The sequence below is a fragment of the Polypterus senegalus genome, chromosome 12, assembly GCF_016835505.1.
Source record: "Polypterus senegalus isolate Bchr_013 chromosome 12, ASM1683550v1, whole genome shotgun sequence".
In the NCBI taxonomy this organism is placed as follows: Eukaryota; Metazoa; Chordata; class Cladistia; order Polypteriformes; family Polypteridae; genus Polypterus; species Polypterus senegalus.
The window spans coordinates 135,975,149-135,996,188 of record NC_053165.1 but is presented as its reverse complement, the minus strand read 5'-3'; the positions used below and the strand labels follow the sequence as shown (position 1 = coordinate 135,996,188).

Genomic DNA, 21,040 nt, shown 5'->3' with positions numbered 1-21,040 from the left:
TGGTATGGCAGCTGCTTCATATCTGACCACAAGTGCCTTCAAAGGATAGTGAAGACAGCAGAGCACATTTATTGGGGTGCCTCTCCCTTCACTACAGGACATATTTTACAAACGCAGTGTCTAAGGCCTGTAGCATTGTGCAGGTCCCCTTACACCCTTCACATGGACTTTTCACAATTCTGCCATCCAAGAGAAGATACTGCAGCCTCAAACCCAGATCTGCCAGGCTGCTGGAGAGTTTTTACCCCCAAGCTGTCAGACTCCTTAACACCATTTTGCCCTCTGGGATTTTCCACACTGCTTCAACCACCTCTAAAACAGAACTTTTATACATGTCTTTGCTGCAAAGTGGCTTGAGTGTGCATGTAGAAAAGAACTGAATCTCATCCTGACCTTAAGTATTTTGACACTTTGTGCTGTGAAATATTCTGACCTGTCATTGTTTACATATGTCTTAAACTATCATACGCTGATTTCTGTATTTATTTGCAATCTAGATATCTACAGATAATAAATACCATACATTGCATCAATGTTCATATTGCTAACGACACGTCAATATTGCTGCCAATTTGTCTTGTCTTTGCACAATGTCTTGTGTGAATTTTAAATCTATTTTTAATTTGCTTGTCATGTTAAACTGTGGACCCTGAGCTTCGAAATTGTCTATCTGTATACTTTATATATGGTTGAGATGACAAAGTTCACTTTGACTTATGACCAGGTCATGACAACCATATTTGGAAGATGTCAAATGAATAGTGTCATTTAGTTTCTCCTTGCAATTTAATGCATGTTCTTGTGACCGGCCATGCCAGTCAGTAATATGTACGTATGTACTGGTGCTTGCTTCAGCTTTTCCACAATTTTTTTTTTTTTTATGTTGTGTATGGTCTCATCCTTCCAGCAGTGATACTGGTTATTCAATTTACTAGTGATTATATTCATCACAGTAAATCGTATCACCTACTGTACCAGAATGCATGGGTAGTTCAACCTATTTAAGCTTTTATAACTTAAATATTGATAATTGTCATCTTGGAGTTGGTGGTGGTTTCAAATTCTGTACATAATTCAATAAATTTTCAAATAACACACATTCGTATGCCTGTTTGAATTAGTTGGACAATCTGATTAAAGCTGAATAATAGTATACAAAATAGTTTGCAGTCTAGTTTTGCAGTATATACAAAGCTACATAGGGAGTACATTGCTGCTAGGATGTAATTTGACTGTCATCCAGTATATTGCTGTGTTGGTAAGGAATGGCAGCCTTTTCTTGCACTCATGTCTGCCCCAAATGTGTACAGTTGTAAATTTGAGCAATCGCTTTGAATGATTTTTTTATTAAGTTTTATTCTTGAATAAAATAGTTTGAATGCAATTATTGCTATAACATTTTCTGTTTTAGCTCTATTCAGCATTTCTTGCCTAGGATTTCCTGTCATTCTATATTTACACAATTGTAGACACGGAACACAAATGAAGTGTTTACCTAGTGATGTATTTGTAAGGAATTATATAGGTAAATACATACGACACAGACTTCAGCTGTGAGGATTACAGAAGAGTGCTTTCATCTGAATGAATGGTGGGGGTTAGGGTGGTGTAGCAGGCAGTGTTTTGCTAAACCACACATTTACAAAACAGAAGTAGGCTATCAGTGCAGTGTTAAGGAGCTACAAGCTTCTTGCAGTATGTCAGGAAAATATATAAGGCGGTCTGGGACAATGAAACAAATTGTAACCATCCTTAAGGGTTGCCCTTATACCTTTTATATGTAGTGTTAATAGTATTGTATGCCTTGTATAGCTTTATTCCTTCGCAGCAGCTTTTTTTTCTCTACACGACAGTTTTTGTTTAAATTTAATACTAATTCCAAATTTTGGAGTGAACCTGTCCTGCATTATATGTAAAATCTGTTCCCACTATTCCTTGACTGTCTCGACTCTTAAAAGCTTATCAGTTTTTCCCTTTTAGACTTTCATTAGATTAGGCAGAACTGTTTGGCCCTGGAGGAAATGTATTTTTATACTCTATCAAACATAACACAAATATATAAACACATGCACCAGAATGACTAAAGAATGTAAAAACTGTCTTGACAGTCACAGTAAGGAATTATACAAGTATTTTGCTATTATAAAGGAACTCCATTAGTGTGCATTTGCACACTTCCGGGTAATTGGTAATTCTAGTGTTAATGCTGCACTTCCTCTAAACGACTCACCAATGTGGAGTACTTTCAGCCAAAGCTTACAAAAACATGTAAATCTGGCCCACCTTAAATCTGCTCACACCTCTCCGTCAGTGTCTCTCTTGTAAATGTGTCGAAGCCTATCCCATCCTCCCACCACCACAAAGTGCAAAAACCTCTCCCAGTTCAAGTCTGGTTTATCAGAGTGAAGTAGTACCTAGAGCTGTATAGGCTAAAAAGTTATTTGGAACACATTTCACATGTGTTCTGTGTCTACAAAGATCTATGCAAGTATAGAAACAGGAAATGCAAGAAATGTTGAACACATACCTAAGACACTTCATGTTTTAGTATGTCGGCAAGCTCTGTAAGCGGTGCTGTTTTGTTGGAGGATGGGTGTGGGGCAGGATGATGCCCTACATCTTGGTGCATCCAAACTGCCATCTTTCACTTTTACACCTGGTGCAGCTGCATTCTATGTGAGTAGACATTTCTTGTGGGGAGTGCTCCTGTTCTGTCTGATTTAGAGTTCATCTGTTATAGCAAGTCTATTGGAAAACTGCAGTGTCTAATGGGGAGAGTGTGAATGTGACTGAGAATAAAACAAAATATAAAAAAACATCTAACCTTTACAAGTACCATACATTTACACCGGCTGTTACAGACTCAAATGTATTTTTATTGTATAATAGCAGCTCTATTCAAAACTTATTTTTGAGAAGTGGGAAGGCTCGAACCGGCAAACTTTTGAATGGGACTCTGCACTTACCACTGTACTACAAAGTTGCAATAAGCCACACTAACCAGATTTTTTTTCTGTTTGTACCTTAAAGTGCTTATTTGATATTTGTACTTCAGTCTTCACACACACTTCATGTCAATTTTGTCGGTACTAAAACCTGAAAAGTCTTAGGAAATACAAGAAATGTTGAACACATACCTGTCATCCTACACTTAGATCTTTGTAGACATGGAACACACGTGAAATACAGGTGTTCCAAATAACTTTATTTTTTAGCCTATACAAGTCTAGGTACTACTTCACTCACTGATAAACCAGACTTGAACTGGGAGTGGTTTTTGCACTTTCTGCAGCGGTGGGAGGATGGGATAGTAGGCTGCTTGGGCTTATCGATTCATTTACAAGACTCTAACAGAGATGCAAGCAGATTTAAGGTGGGTTGGATTTGAGTTTTTTTCGTAAGCCTTGGTAATTCTACAGTTAATGGCTTTTTTTTTTTTTTTTCTCCTTCACCACTACCTCTAGGGGGTCCTGAGTGCATCCCATAACTGAGCTTGCCCTTGTCGATTCAGTTGGTCTGTCATGAAATGTTGCCAGTCTAGCACACCACAATAAAAATGTTGTAGAATAGGTGAAGGATTTAATTATCCACATTAAAGTTACAGTATCCTAAGAGATCCTGATCTATCTTGGTTCTTCTGTTATGAGACCAGTCAACCTGTCATTGATGTGAGCTTCCACGTTACTTGTACTGTAAGAGTCCATTTCTACATCTACTCCCCACATAGTGATCAGGGTTTGTTGGTGCTTCCAAAATCAATAGCCAGTTCCTTTGTTGTGCTGATGTTGTGTACAAATGTTACATTAATTGTAGCTCAGAATGCTTTACTAGATACAAGAAAAGGAATAAGCTAAGGCAATAAAAAATAAGGTAAGGTCAAATGGCCAGGAGGGCAAAATACACATTTTCACTGGAGAAAAATCTGCAGGGGTCCCAAGGCTGAAATACCACCCAGCCCCCACTGGGCATTCTGCCTAACAAATGTTCCTAAATCAAACCTGTGTTCAGGCTTCACATGAGAGGAATTTGAAGTTCGTCTCAATTTTGGAGTCGGTCGATTGATCTGTCCCATTTGTCCATCATGGTGCCTTGATCAGGTGGTGGTGGTAGCTCATTTTGCCAAAACAGCATAACTCGGAGAATAGTGGGAAATGGACTATGGGTATGAAATTGTATTCTTCAGGGATCCACACTCTGTACTATTAGGAATACAACTAAAATGTAGCTATGAAAAAGCCATATTAAAGTTGGATATATATATATATATATCTCTCTCTCTGTCTCTCTGTCTCTCTGTCTCTCTGTCTCTCTGTCTCTGTCATTTCTATAGGTAAAGTATTCTAGATTTTAGGTGCATAACAGCAATAAGCCACCTCACTACTTTTAAGCCTTGCTCTGGAATTATAACCAGACCTCTAACTCGAAGATATAAGGTTAAGACTTGGACTGTAGATGGACAAGCATTCCAAAGTATAGGACTGAGCAAGATTGTTTCTCTACCAAGAAACACGGCTCACTTGACTGCTGTATCTGTCTCATCCCCTTATCGATGTATCTCGTAAGTGTAGAATCATCTGAGAAACTGATGGTGACATGACTTAGTGTTTTTATATTCTGAAGTTTACATGGTAAAGAGAAAAGGATGCAAGACTTTTTTTTTTTTGCTGCTCACATCCATATTGGAGAGACTGTCTGCTGGACAGTCAGTTATCCAGGACACCACAGGCTTATTGACCTGTATCGGAGTCCCTCTCAACAGGAATAGCTGAATGGGACTAGAGGTGCTGGGGAAATCAAACATTCTTTTAGTACTGGCATTGTTCAAGTTAGAAGAAACCTCGTGGAGCAGAGAAAATTGCATTGTCCACTCCAATCTGTCTGGTAGGCAAACTGCAGTGGGTCCAGGTGGTCTACCACTAGAGGGTTCTTAGTCCAGGACTGTGAGGCTTAAGTGTAACTGTTCTGTAGTCATTAGGTCAAGTAGTACCCAACATCTTTGGAATGGGAATAGTGAATGGTGTTTTCGCTATTTCAATCCTACTGTGCATTGCCTTTAGGTCTTTCACTTCCTACTTAAGCTTCCTCAAAGTCTAGTTACTCAGCTAGCGAACTACTGAATTGTTGCCAGATGACTGGTCCTTTTATGAAGTCCAAACTGGTATATTTCTACAGTCATTTTCCTATTGGATCTAGCAGAGGTAATTAGAACTTGGGGCTTTGTCTTGGCTGTATTTTCATAGAAAACTTCCGGAATGCCTTCATCTTGGGTGCTCCTGCATACTTACTGTGTTGCTATATGTCATTTCACATATACAAATTTGGACAGCACACAGTTGATGGAATTTTTATATGCTAGTCGATGCTTTGACCAATTGTTGTGGCAGAGGTTGTTGGTCGTACCAGTGTGTACGGTCAGTCCTTGAAGCAATCCTTGTCAATTTTTTTTGTCCTGTCCTTAGAGAATTCAAGAAGCTGTAAAGAACAATTGAGGTAACAAACCAGATACAGTACTTTTCTGGTAAATGTTAAATACACTCACACCTCGTACTGTGCAGCCAATAAAAAGCATGATTATTCAGACATAATTTAAAACAAATCACACAAGTAGGTAGAATATACCATACATGTGTTATGATTTGTGCGGTAACAAATAGCTCTGACTGTCCTTGTTACTGTTAAACCAAAGCTACCAAGTAGTGTTTAGTGTTGACTATCACACATGCTGGCAAGAAAAGTGTTGAATGAAATTTGAGGAGAGAAAACAAGTTGATCTGGTACCCAATCAAGTTGTGTTAAAACTTTTTTGATGGAATTGTTCACGAAATAACATTTTGCAAAAAACTAATTTCAAAAAATATATACTAGGTTTTTGGACTCTGTATAAAAAAATCTACAATAAAGCCAAACGATTGATTTGTTGATGTTCAGGATAGTCTGCTCTGTTCAGCATGTTTTTCAGCTTGTCTTCTCTGAATGTAAGGAATCCAAGGGGGTTGGGAGTTCGCTCAGTTGGGTTTCCTCTTAAAATGGGCCTAGTATTTGCATTTCATATGTTTTTGATGTGTGCACTTTAAACCCAATCAAAGGCAATCCCTACTTTGTCCTGTTAAAACAATACCAGTAAATTTGTTGCCACTAAAAGGGTTAATGAGAGAATTCAAATAGGGATTGTGTTCCATACCCCCATTTGTACAGATGCAACCAATTTGTAGTACTCTGCCTATGTTTGGATTGCTAAATGTATATTGTGGGGTTTAATGTAATGACCCGTTTCCATTGTTATGCTGCTTTTGAAGTTTGTTTTTTTTTGTGTTTTTTTTTTTTTTTTGTGTGTGTAGGGTATGTGTACCTTGTGTTTGAATCTGAGAAATCTGTGCGTTCCTTGCTTCAAGCTTGTACTCAGGACCTGCTGAATTCTGATGACTTGAGTGAATATTATTTCAAGATGTCCAGCCGTAGAATGAGATGTAAAGATGTAAGTACTTTTTTGGTGTTTACCAATTAGCTTACAATCCATTATTGGTTATGTATACCATTTTTGGCAAATGATGGTAAAATCCTTTATGAATGTACACTAAAGAATAGGGCTGTGCAAGACACTGCTAGAAATCAGTTGGCCAGGAGGTGTTGTGGTTTTTTTTTTTTTTCCCTTGCTGCTTGGCATATGAGGAAGCAATCTTATCACATGAATGATGCATGTGTTGCAGTGGCATTGTGAGGAGTTAGTGTTCTGTTTTCTAGCACAACATAGCAGCATTTGATTGTGCAATGGGGGGACAAATGAATATGGTTTCGTATTCACACAAACGAAGAGGTGGAAAGGTTGTGCTCAGTCCACACATGCAATTAAGTAGGATTAACCTACTTGTCCAAAAAATATATACATTCAGTATCTTGAACACAAATGTGTGTATTGCGGAAACTAAATTTCATTGTAATTTATGGACAGCAAAATCAAATGCATGGTTTTGGGTACTTTTTGTCTTATGGTTAAATTTGGTTGGTTACATTTTTATGATGTAATTGCAAAACATTACATTTTGTTCCCATCGAAATGTAATTTTATGGGGCAGTTCAAACTCGCGTCAGTTTTCTGCATGTTTAAAAACTAAATGATTGAGAAACAGTGCAATGATGCATAAAATTAGGCAAATAAAGTACTACAAACCAATAAAGATTAACATGTTGAGAGTGCTGCCAACAGAAGTTGTGATTTAATGTATGCTTGCATGTTTCTGCAGTATTTTGTAAATTTATAAGAACCTTGGATTGTTGGTCAAAATGAGCACATGTTTTGGGTGCAAAAGAAAAGGGAACACCACTTCTGTAATATGAAGTAGGAGAAAACGTTTACTGTTGCCTACTTGTAACTTTTTTTTTTTTTTTGGGAAGTTTAGGTCCATGGGTGTTAATGCTATACATTTCAAGGATAGAAAGCAGTTTAATTGCAGTTTTGCTTCATACAAATGTCTGTTAGAATATCTTTTAAAAAAAAATAAATAAATAAATTCTGTAGAAAGAGGATTTGAAGTGTATTCTTTATCACTTCATTACAGTAGTGTGACAAGTGATTCTTCAGTAGTCTGAATTTGTAGGGCTTGTTATGATAACTGCTGCTGAGGTAGACTTGGTTAAGGTAGATGTAAAATTTTTCATGTTAAAAAGGAAAATTTATTCAAAGAGCTGTTCTACCCAGTTCGTTTGTTTTTTCAGTCCTCATCCCCAACCCATCCTCCCCGTATATTCTATACAGTAGACCATTTTAGATAGAAGGCAATATTTGTCAGCCGCATAGATGACTGTTTGTTGTTGCTTATTTTACAGATATTGCTTATGTGTTTAAGTAGGTTTTCTTAATTTGGTTTCACGTGAGCTGGTTTTAATTAAATACTTAAACAGGTTTCATAAGTGTACACTGCAGGTATTATGGGCAGAATTGTGTAAATGTTGATGCTTATAAAGACAGTCCGAAATGACTTAAATATGAAGGGTAAGCTTCACTGACAAGTTATGCCACACTCTTTCTGATTATATGAAGTCAAATGTTTTTGAGAATTGGCTAAAGAATAAATGAATCTGTGCACATTTACAGTATATACCTGAGATGTATGCAATGAAATTCAAATGGATTTACATTCATATAAAATGTCGGTTGCTGTAATATACCCAGGAGTGTGCTTGCTTGGTCAGCTTTTTTTTTTTTTTTTTCCCCCTCTTCTCCCTTCCACTTTTGGCTTTTAAATGCTTTTAATAGTGTAGCCTCAGTGTTATGTTTTTTCGGGGGGGAACATGTAAAGCATTGTTTGGTTTGAAAAATGACATTTAAATCTGATCTTTGTACTTTGCATCTTGCAAGTTTTACAGTAGAAAGTCAGAAGTGTAGAAAGAATACAAATGACTAATGATGCAAAGTATATACTGTCAAAATAGTTCAGGTATTTCAGCATTTCAAGATACCACAAACTTCACTGTTGGGGCAATAGCATGATTCCTTATGGATTCTTTCCAGACTTGTTGTTTTTTGAAGAGCACAATGCACATGTGTGATTGACACAAACATCACTTCAGTGTTCATCAGAATCGATTCATTTTACTAACTGAAGAAAGATTCACTTTGTCATCACTGCTCGTGTCACTGTCGAGCATGCAATACCTGGGTTGCTGAAAAATGAGATGCCATTATGAGGCTAGGAGAAATGTCTGCATCATTGCCTGGGTAACACTTATAGCAGTGTTGCATAAGCAACAGGCACGATTTCCTGAGCAATGTTTGGCACAAACTCTGGCACTTTTACAGCCTGAGTAATCCTTGGGTCTAACAGGTGAGAAGTCTATACAGTTGCCTGTGTGACACTTGGGTCTAATGCTAAGGAGGTTAGTGTGCATATATTCTAATAGCCAAAAGAATATCGGATAGGCTACTAGAACATTAATTTGCATATGTCCCAGACTCTCGAGAGTAGACATGAAAACACAGAGTAACCATCCCAGAAGAAGCAGCAATAGAATGAATTTTTATATCCTAAATAAAATCTGTCGGCAGGCTTTCTTACAGCTTACTTACAAAAGTTAAGCAGGTTACATTTTGAAATTCTACACAACGGTCCATGTTGAACTTATTTATGGCCCCATCTTCGCGAAATTTGGTAGGCAACTTCTCTGCGCTAACTGAAACCAATGTACATACTTATTTCGGTGGTATGATGCCACTGTCGGCCGTCATATTGAATTTTTCAACAGTCTGTTACTTGTGGGCCCATCTTCAAGAAATGTGGTACACGGGTTCCCAACGCTAACTGAATCCTACTTGCGTACATATATACGTCCATAGCCTGAAGCTCGGTCACCGTGTGAAGCGGCGTTGGGTCCCCCATCCCAACGCCTCCCACGTTGTTGGCTGCCTGCCTATATAAGACCGTCCGTGCTTCGCCACGGGATTCCCGTCTCCCTACTAGTAACTACAGCCTTTTTATTTAATCCACGGCTTCTCCAGTGTTTCATTGTTCATTTATTACGATTATAGTTATTGTGTGGGTATTTTAGACTTACTTTACTTTGTTCAGGTACACATTTCCTTTATCATTCCAACCGTACTGCAGGGAAATGCCTCTTGCAAATGTCCAGAACATGCAGAATGTGCCATTTGAAGCCATAGTGTTGGAGCTATGAGACACAAACACCTGCACAACCCACATCAGTGGTCAGTCAATGCTGAAATAAGTGAATTCGCAAGCTATGGGTTTAATTTTTATCCAAGTCATTTATATTGAAATAGACTACATATGTTCTGAAATTTGTTTCTTGCATTAAACTGATACCATCTGCTATATGGAAACACATACTGCAGCAATTGTTAAAAGTACTTTAAAGCATGCATAATTCAACATACATATTAACTGTTGAGAGATGCTGTACATGCAACAGTTATGTCTGGATTAAAGATTTATTTTAATGATGAGCAAACCTCAGAAGATGAGAGCGAGCACTACTTTCAAAGTGTCAATTTATAAATTTATATAAATATCTGATATTAAATGTTTCTTTTGAGCTTACAGTATTGAGTCAGTATCCTTGTACTTGGATTTATTTTTTTTTGCAAAAGCTAAAGTTATCGAATTTCAAAATCTAAATTTTCATTGCACAAGATCTGTATAGCTCATCAAAAGTGTTCACTTATCAGCATTACTTTCCAGTTTTTTGTTTCAAAAAAGTATACAGTCAATGTTAATGTGGTGGTTACAATTTTTTTTTTTCTTTTCTCTTTCCATTTAGGTACAAGTTATTCCTTGGATCATTTCAGACAGCAATTTTGTTCGTTGCCCTTCTCAGCGTCTTGACCCTAGCAAAACAGTGTTTGTAGGTGCCTTGCATGGTATGCTTAATGCAGAAGCTCTTGCTAGTATCATGAATGACCTGTTTGGTGGTGTGATGTATGCTGGAATTGATACAGATAAGCACAAGTATCCAATTGGTAAGTTCTATATTGATACATGGGAACCAGCTAAAACAGTATATTCTGTATAATGCCTCTTCAAAATGTAAGAGTAAATTGAGATCTAATATTTAAATCCTAATGATTCAATTAAACACAATTCCCACAAAGTTGTAAATTCATATCTTGATCTGATAAAAAAAAAAAATAAATAAAGGATAAATATTTAACCATTCTCATTACATAACTGATCCTGCCCTTTAATGTGGCCATTCTAAAATCACTGGCTCAAACCTGAGACTAGAAAATGTACAAAACAAATGGATTTTGGTGACAGTGGTGAGATTTATATGGATACTTTATCCTGTAGGTAAGCACTGTCTTTTTTGGGGAAGTTCAAAATGCAGCTGCAAAAATTACTAGAACTATTACAACCACATGCCTCCGTGTGGGTTTTTTTTTTTTTTAATGGCTTTCAGGGCAGATTTCAAAATCCTCCTTTATACTCTTAATTGTATGTCCATGTATAGGAAAACACTGTATAGCTTGAAGCTGTATTCTGTGCTTCTCTAAATGTATTATGCAAAGTAGATTTGAGATTTAATATAGAATATGGGGATAGCATCTGTGTGGTTTCATTTGAGGGTTGGTAATACCTTTAATTCTTGGGACTCAATTTAAAGTTTAATTGGTATTACAGTTTATAAAGGTAAATGTGGTTTTTTTGTGGTTTTGTTTTTGTTTTTTGTGTTTGTTTTTTTTTGTTTGTTTTTATATTCAATGGCTAATGTTCCATCCTGTGAAGAAATTGTATACCTTGAGAGATCTAATTTCTGTTCTGATCCAGCAGTGTTGCATGCTAGGACTGTTTTGAGTAGCAGCACATTTCAAAACCTCCAGAGTGGTGTTTATACTCATTACCATTTTCCATCCTTGATCCTACTTTTCAGTAAAGTGGTGTTAGAAAGGTAAAACACTAAATGTTTTACATATTTATATTAAAGGATTCCAGGGCATTGTGTAGATTTCTGGATTTTAACCCATGAGCTCAAGATGTGGGTGCCAAGAATCCTGTTAATGTTGCATAGCTCAAAGCTACTTTTTTTTTTTTTTTAACATTACTAATGAAGTTCTCCCTCAAACATGTAACTTTACGGTCCATAGGTTTGGATTAACCTAGGCTTGGAGGTAAAGAGGGGTGCCATTATTTATGTGGATTGTCCAATCTACAGAATTCACAAAGTGATTATTTGAAATAAAATTCTCAGGTTTAAAGGGTAGTTTTAAAATGTGGTTTCAGTAATTGGTGAATCCCTTTATATGCATTAAAATTCAAACTCGTGTATTACTATGGGGCACCTGTGTGCTGGTTGCTTTAAAAACTGCTTTCTCTGAAAAGTACTGTCTTGGTTGGAATTGTGATGTTCTACATCTGGTTAAATGACTGTTTACAAAATAAGCAAAATTCTGTACCTGGTATTTGGCAGCTCAATATAAGGGTCTTACAAATTAATTTGGACAATGAACAGTTACAGCATATAGATAGCTGTATGGGAAAATTGTCAAGTAGTATTTGTATAGTCCTTTACATGCAGTGTTACATGTGGTAACTTTTTTTTTTTTTTTTTGTGTAAAGGTTCAGGGCGTGTTACTTTTAACAATCAACGCAGTTACCTGAAAGCTGTCAGTGCAGCCTTCGTGGAAATAAAAACTCCTAAGTTTACTAAAAAGGTAATCTTGATTTAGGGTGTATCATATTGGGGGTGGGGCTGATCAGCTTGCTGCTTATGCTTCTTACAAATGCTTTTCACTTTGGTTAGGTTCAAATTGACCCATATCTTGAAGACTCAATGTGCCAAGTTTGCAGTCGTCAACCTGGGCCTTTTTTTTGCAGAGATCAGGTGAGAAAAATCTTAGTTTAAAGATGGAAATGTTTAGCAATTTGACTAATGCAGCTAAGAATGGTGTCTCTTTTTGGCTGGTTGTCATGTTTATACTACAGAATATAGTTTTCAACCCCCTTATCCTCTTTGTAAAATGAGTAGATAGGACTGGATGTGTCTTTGGTTAAATGCGAAACATGTCTGCTGCTAAATGTGGTAATGTTGCATCTTTAATCTTTTTCTACTGTCTTGCTCTTTGGACTGTTAACCTGCTATGACTTTTCAAAATATCATTGTAAATCACTAGATGTCTTTGATCTCCTTTGATCTTCCAAAGGATCGGATTCTCTTGGCCAATATGGTATGAATACCATTGGATGATGCAGTAACTTTACAGTGATTTTACAAGTATCCAATCTTACAACCAAACATTAAGTATGTTCTGTAAGAGAAATGCCAGTCATGTACTAGCAATTGTACAGTGGGACTTTGAATATTGTTGCCTGCTTATAGTGGATTGCAAACAAAGCTCAGATTGGTTTGTTGTAAACCTTTGCTGAATTTGGTTAATTCTAATTCACATACTGTATCATTTATGTAATTGATGTTGGATATTAATGGTCTGCCTTTATGGCCTTCAATACAGTACAGCATGATTGGCTTTTAACTCCGCACTCCTTACTTTGATTTTGCTATGCTGCTCATTTCTTTGGAAGTCCCTTCTTTAGCACTGTAAATTTGAACCAAGTTCCAGGGAGCACATTTTCTCCAATAGAAAAGTTGATTTTCACTGAACCAATACCACTGATACCAGTAGCCAGACATGGATTACATGAATTTAAATTGTGACTTGATTTTTTTATTTGATCTCATTGTTTTTCTGTCTGACCAAGCTTTGTCTATGAAAGATTTTAATACGATATGGTGGAGTTGGGAGAATGCTTTCAGTTTCTACCTTGCAGTCAGTGGGTAGAAAAGCTTTTAAACATAGACAACTTGAAATTTGTAAAATAAAATTCTTCCCAATTGCCTTCCACAAGCTTTCATTCTGACCCAGCAGAGTGAAATTAAGATTCCGTAAAGCTCCTTTTATTCATTAGCCTCATTTATAAAAACACTTTAGTCTGCATAAGAGTACATATTCAGTCATTGCCAAGTTCATGTGCCTGAGTTGCTAGATATAAGAATGAATATCTGCCTACTCCACAGATCACTGGATGATGGGACTTTGAATACTTTTTTAAAATATACTCTTCAAAACGCTTCATTTTAATCCTCTTATCACTGTTCCATATACAGTTTTCAAAGTAATTTGCAACCTCACAAATAGCGGTGTCAGTTCTCATTCACAATCCAGACCATGTCCAGATAGCACCTATAGTAGTTCATGATTCCACAACATCGAAGCTTGTAGTTGTACTTAATCTTTAACAATATAATGCTGATCCATGAACATTGTACTTGTAGCTATCCAGCTTATCAGTTATCAATTACCAGTTAAACCTAATAGAGATGAAGTATTGCATATTGCCCAAAAATACATCAATACATTGGATCACAGAAAGCATTAAAAAAAATTCCAATAACTCCACAAATAGTTGTGTAAATTTAAAATCAGGCTAAAATAAGAGGTTTTGAAATTGGACAAATTGTGCCATTGTAGCCTTACAGTTAAATGAGGCACGTTTTGGCAATTTATCTCAAAATAATGGAAGATATCACCAGTGGGAAATACTAACCTAAGCTAGACCTTTATTGGGGTCTCCATATGTGTGGCGAGTGCCATAAAACAACCAATCATTGGAACTTTTTTTTTCTTTTAATAAAAGCTTGTTGCTGTTAATCGGCTCTCTGTCTGACACAATTATAGCTCAGTTTGTTGATTTTCATTAGTACTTGATCCCAGAAACGATGTAAAGTTTGCTCACAGAATTGTTGCAGCATTTTGCATGTAGCTGATGCTGATCAGGACAGGCACAAAATGTGACTTGCATGTAAGAAAACAGAAAACATGTTAAGTTTACTAATAGTAATTTGCAGCGGGGGTCCCAATTTTTTTCCACTTCAGTATTTAATTACAGTATTTGATGGCTGCCACCTGCATTGGAGGATATTGGTGGCCCTGTCAACCAACCAACCTCCCATTCTGGTAGAAAGGGATCAAAGGGCTAAATCTTTGGGGATGGTGTTTTTATATCTTCCACTTATGATAGTTTTTCCTCTGGATAGTGTTTAATCAAGGGAACAGACAACTAAAGTAATCCAACTAAGAACATAAACCAATCTTGCACACTGCATGTAGAAATGTTTTGAAATCAGTTTTGAATATCCCAATTGACATTTAAATATGCTCACTTCAATTGTTCATTTACAATTTAATTTACTAGATATTTGACTGTTCCCTGCCCCCCATATGACAACTTGGTATTTGAAGTTTTACTTATGAAATTTGCTTCCAGCTACTAGCTTCAGTATAGTCTTGGGCACTTATTCTGGATTTTAAAACCAGCCACAGTGTATTAACATGTGACATGACATGTTGCCATGAGATTTGTGTGTATGCAGGTTTGCTTTTGATTTGTATAAAAGTTAAGAGTATTCAAAAACCTGTCAAAATAGAGCAATTTTTCAATAAATGGGTGCACAATCTTCATCTGTTCTATTTATTCAAAGTATTCAACCAAAATATCAAGAAACAAACCTGCAATGTTTTGTGTTGGGTTAAAATTGGGTAACTTATTGCATTTACATGCATTTTGTAAACTCCTTTTGGTTTTCTTCAATCTATGGCATGCTGTGTATGTGTTATGCAAGATGAACATGATGCAAAAGAAAATTGGTCTAATTCTGAAAATAGTAGTGCAAGTCCTACTTTTTGCCTGTTGGCATACCATTTTATCACCAGACCAGTTTTATCTAAATTAGGTTAAAACGGACAATGCAATGTCATTTGCCCACAAATATTAAAAACCATATCCTAAGGGCCATACTTTTTTGTAGAAGTAGAGGTGCCTTTCTAGAAAGTGACTTGAATAAAAGTATTTCATAATGTAAAGTTTGAGAAGTACAATTTTTAATGGAGCATTAAGATAATTCAAGTCTAAGTATCCCATCTTGTCAAAACCGAATGCACAAAATATCTGTTCTAGTTCCAACCAATTCCAGGTAATCATGTGATGTATGATACAGTAGATGGCAGCAGAATGCCAAGTATATCTGAAGCCTACAAACCCAGGATATCTAATACAGTAGTATGCTAGTAGGCTTTCTCTGCATTTGTCATGTTTTTATTCCATTTTTTTGAGCTAAGAGTGAAATGTGACAAATTAATATCCTTACTGCTTCATTAGAAATTAACACCATGAAAGTTGAGTCATTAACAAAAGACAAATTTTTCCTGTTGCACCAGATTACAACTTTTGAACCCTATATAAATTAAACACCTACCAAACGCATCAAATGAAAGTCTGCTTATGATTAATTAAAGGCTGTAATAAACAGGAAATCAAAACAAGTACAATAAGTATAAAGGAAAAAATTAAAGTATAAGTACAGTATATAATGAAAATCAAGTAGGCCTGTCAATGAATATATTGGGGAGGAGATAAAAGGTATGAGTTAGGTTGACAGTTGCCTATACAGAGAAGTAAAAGGACGTGAATATGTAAAATGTAGAATAAACCAAGATTTTAACAAAATGCACACTATGTAGATAGAGGCAATCTTATCTAATTTTTTTTTTTTCTGGTGCTCCTTTTTTTGTTAAACAGGCAAAAATGTGTTATACTCTATGTACAGTTAACAGAAAAATGTTATCCAAAGTAGGAAAGTTTTAGCACTCTAGAATTATATAGTAGAAATTGAAAGAAATAGTGCAGTAGTTTGAAGGTATGGGGCAGAGTTTAATTTTAGCAAGGAAGAAAGCAGACTGCAAACAAGCATTAAGGCAATTCCAAGGTATGTACAGTGTAAGTGCCAAGAACTCCTATGACAGTAGTGGAAGGTTTTGACCTATATTTCAAAACTTAATGAGGAGTAAGGTGTGATCTTTGACTAGTGTCCCTGTAGTTTAAAAACCACCCAGGTTAAAGTGAGACATGGAGGTTTGAGATTCTATACCAGATAATGGATGTAATGGGTTCTTAGAATATGTATCCTAGGTACATACTGTAGACTGAAGTGAGAAACTTAATGAAATATGTATGTTTGGAATATACGAGGTGTGGCAGAAAAGTAATGAGACTGATTTTTTTTTTATTTACCAAAGTTTATTATTTTTTTTTTTTTCCAAACATCAATGTTATCCCCTTCAAAGTAGTTCCCTTGGGCAGCTACACACCGATGGAGACGTTGTTCCCACTGTTGGTAGCAGCGCTGGGAGTCTTCAACCGGTATGGTCTTCAGCATGTCCGTTACACTCTTGGATGTTTTCTAAAGTCCCAAAATGACGTCCTTTGAGGACATTTTTCAGTTTAGGAAAAAGTCACACAGACTGAGGTCAGGTGAATAAGGGGGCTGGAGAACCACAGGAATGCCTTTTGAGGTCAAAAATTGTTATGGAGAGGGCAGTTTTTCGGCACCATTTTGGCACAGACCTTTCGCATGTGCAAATGTTCAGTCAAAATTTAAACAATAAATCTGTTCAAATTTAATTGTTCACTCAACATTCTTAATGTTAAACGACGGTCTGATCTCACAAGAGTGTTCACACGTTCGATGTTTTCATTGGTTTTCGAAGTTGAAGTCCTCCCTGAACAGTGTTCATCTTCAACGTGTTTTCTGCCTTCCAAAAATGATTTGTGCCAGCGAAAAACGTGAGCTCGGGATAAAGAATGTTCCCCATAGGCCTGTTTTAACTTTTCAAACGTCACACTTGCCATTTAATGGCACAATGTTGCTCCAAATTCCGCTGTTCCATTTTGTGACACACAACCAAAAACAACTTCGCTAATAGCAGTCACAAAAATCACGTAGTTAACGGAAGGAGTTGAAACTCGCATTGAGCTATGGGAGGGTACTGATACACGTGCTCTATCAAGGACAACAGCGCAGCGTTGCCAGATCGCTTGCAGTGTTGCCAGTCTCATTACTTTTCTGCCACACCTTCATGTGACTATTCATGTAACTGAAAAAGGTTTTCACTTAACTGATTGTTGTTCCCCAAGAGCCTTATTACAAGAAGTTTTTTTTTTTTTTAAAGTAATCCTACCAGAGCTATTTAATTGAGTATAACCAACACTTGAATGCTTTAAGTTTTATCCAGTGTTTTAACATAAGACATTTAACAATTTTGAAAATAAGGACTGCAACATTTATGAGATGTTTGCTATAAAATTATGCATTTTAAAAATACTGTTTATCCTGATGCTGTAGAGTGGTGATGGTATCTGAATTTCATTACTCTGTACATGTGACAGTACTACTACACATGCAAAATTTATATTTGCAGAAGAAACAATTGTAAATTTATAAAATGCCTCCTTTTCAACTTGCACAAATGTCTGTCTTCTAACCCCACACAATCTACCCACTTTTTTTTTTTTAAACCTTTTAGGCCTGCTTCAAATATTATTGTCGCTCATGTTGGCATTGGCAGCACTCAATGGATTTTCTCAGCAATCATCGACCACTTATGCGCAATCAGAAGAATCGTGATTCTAGTTAAGCAGCAGCAGAACTGAAGGCTTTTCTACATAACCTGCTGAGAAGGAACAGTTGCAGATACCCTAACTGGGAGGAGCACATCTGCAAAGACAAGGAGTAAAAAGTGTAGAAAGTTCACTATTGCACTTGCTATTTTTGCTGTTTACTTGTTCACGATTGCACTATGCACAGTGAATTTTTTTGGGTGATTGGGCACCCGCCATTCTGCAGTTCCCAGACTTGTCACCATATTTGGAGAAGCAAAGTGAGGCCAGGGTTGAAGAAGGTGTTGATGCAAATGCCTTCATTATTTTTTAACTAGGTTTATTTTTAATAACATGCCTTGCATATTTTTGACTTACATTTGCAAGTATCATTGCCTTTCACTATGGCATTTGCCAAACAGTGCCTTTAAATTTTTTTGGTAATTTTTTTTTTTTTTTTTTCTCCCCCATCTGAACTGCATTACCTTTTCTGTGTAGTCAGTTGGTGCTTTTTACTCCCAAAGATAACAGCTTGGCTTCATTTATCCTGCTACATTTCAGATTTTTATGCAGTTTTTTTACCAAGAATTCTTTTTACACAGCTGTTTTAAGTCGAGACAATATGGTGAATTATATCTAACTGGCGGCTTTTAAATTTTTTTAGGTTTTTTTTTTTGGTCTGGGAGCTGTTGGGAAAAAATTAGTTTAGTTTATGCAAGCAAAAAGAAAAAAATTGATTGGATTAATGGAAATGAAACTGGACCGGATAACTACTTTTGAGATCTGTATATGTAAATAGTTTTAATGTTGCACTTTTTAACTTGCACTTAAAGGGTGAATAGTGGGTTTTTTAAACACTATTTTTGTCTGCTTCAATAGAGGAACAGATATGGTCGGCATATGGCTAAGGGCTCTTGATATTTTAGGAGTTGGGAGGGGAAATTTAAAAAGTCTTAAGTATTGCTTGAATACTGTTTAAATGTATGAAACAAAAGCCTAACTTGATTCTAGCACAGAACTGTTGCCTTATGGTTGGCTTTGTTTTACATCCTGATCTGATTCTATGTGCCAAAGAGATGGTGTGCCTTCCTACATGCAAACCCCCTTTCCCCTCCCTAAATTGAACTGCTGAGCTTTATGCCGTGTTGCCTAGCCCAGTTGCTTGTTTGTGAGATGTTTCTGTTTTCTTTAAGAGCGTTCTACCTCATTGTGGACTGCAGAGGCCCACCCTGCAGAAACATAGTTGTGAATTAATGTTCTGACTTTGGGCACAAATAAAAGTGTTAAAGCATTAATTGTTTTGCATTCTTCCCCATTTGTGATAATTGGAATTCTGCTCTATATATATTCCAGCATTCCAGAAAGCACTCATTTGAATTGATCTGTTCGTTCAATCTCTCATTGGATAAATTTTATCTTGTGTTAAAGGTGAGATGATGGAGGTGCCTGGAAGGATATGCATCATAAGCTTCAAACTGCAAGCTGATCTTTTTTAGTACTGGATCCAGACATTCAATGTTTTACATGTGCGCACACAATCTGAAGTGAATAATCCTTAAGTCAGAAACCGGATTTCTCAATCCATGTTCTTCTGGCATTCTCCTTTGGAAAAAGGCTCCATTAATCTATGCAAAAAAGGTTAAATGTGCATTGGTCATCATGAATCAGAAAATAAGTATGTTGCATGAATGTTTTTGTGTGCTTCATAAATGTTTAGTCAAACTGACACTTCATTTATACATTTCAGTTACTGGATTGTGTGCAGCACACTTTTTTTCTCCCCCTGCTTGGCTGTCCATTTGAGCCCTGCAAAGGATCCAGTACATGTGCTTCTCGCCTTACACTCAGAAGTAAATACCTGCTACCATAATTTTAGTCTTATTTTGCTTCAATATCTCTATTTTAATAGTTTGATTGGGTAAAGGTATATTAACAGCACCTGGTGTGGATGATTGCCATATTCCCACCAGGGTTAGCAGCTGAGGAGAGACATCTGCAATAGAAAGCAACACGGTGAGGGGGTACCTGCTGTACTTTGACATGATGGTAGCTCAGGCCTGAAGAGATTGTTTGTTTTGATCTGCTTGTGTATAGCTGGTAAGTCTTGAAGCTCCTGTCCAAGTGCAGGTTAAGACTACACGTGGAGCACCATAAAGCAGCTGGATTAAGGCGAATTTCAGGAATAATACACCACCCACACACAGACTGGGCCACACTACAGTCTACCAGCAGACTTAACCAGTGCAGAAATTTAATCGGTAATCACTTTTAGACTGCAGTGCTCTGAACATTGGTGGATTAATGCTTCATCAGTTTAATTATGTGAGGGAACCTTCCCAAAATGAACAGTGTGAACGAGCAGTGTTCAGATTAGGCAGCAAAATCTCAACGATGTTGGAAGGTTAAATGCAGGGGGGGGGGCGGCTATATTTACAGTGCTCAGAATCCCAGAGCATTGAACTGCCATTGTTCATCAAACTTGCTACAGTGTCTGCCATGTAGGCTAAAGGCTTTCAAGCTAAGCTGCTAGTTTTCTGGCTCCCCAAAATCTGTTTTTTTTTTTCAGTCTGCAACTGTCTGAGGGGCTCAAGTAAAATCAGGTGTCCTGCTTGCATGTAAAATGAAGGTGTTGTGTTCTGAAGCAGGGTGCTGTATGATAGCAACCACATACTCTTGGCTAGAGAATCAAGAACAAATTTAAGAAAATAATAAGTGTTGCTGGTCAAGGAGAGTTAGTGACTTCTCAGTTTCTCTTGTAAGTTTTTTGACAAATGCATTGAATGATGTAAAGCTTCTGATTATCAAGGAAAGTTTGTCATCCCCTACCATTCCCCCCCACAAATCAAGTCACTGACTGATGTTGCCCCGTGACGTTTGAGTATGAAGCAGCAACACAAACAGTGAGAATGGACTGAGCCACATTGTGTGAATTCTGAAGAGGAGGTGCACCTCCTGTGAAGGCATCACTGAAGGAGTGCAAATTTCCCAAATGTCCAAAAATACTAGTGGAGTTTGGATCTAGTGCTGGTGGAAGTGGGCATGAAGTTGGGACAAACCAAAATAAATCACAGACCACCTGAGCATTATTTTTAGATTGC

At 36.9% G+C, this 21,040-nt stretch overlaps 1 protein-coding gene across 2 annotated transcripts in view; it reads left to right on the top strand.

Annotated features, from left to right (window-relative positions):
* Positions 1-19,237, top strand: part of cpeb1a (cytoplasmic polyadenylation element binding protein 1a) — a 97,786-nt gene extending 78,549 nt beyond the window's left edge. For both annotated transcript variants that reach the window (XM_039773563.1, XM_039773562.1), the window contains exons 8-12: positions 6,339-6,475; positions 10,273-10,471; positions 12,069-12,163; positions 12,253-12,333; positions 17,870-19,237. In XM_039773563.1, coding sequence (XP_039629497.1) covers positions 6,339-6,475; positions 10,273-10,471; positions 12,069-12,163; positions 12,253-12,333; positions 17,870-17,980 — 623 coding nt within the window. In that variant the 3' untranslated portion in view covers positions 17,981-19,237. The remainder of the gene's footprint in view (positions 1-6,338; positions 6,476-10,272; positions 10,472-12,068; positions 12,164-12,252; positions 12,334-17,869) is intronic.
* Positions 19,238-21,040: the final 1,803 nt, after the last annotated feature.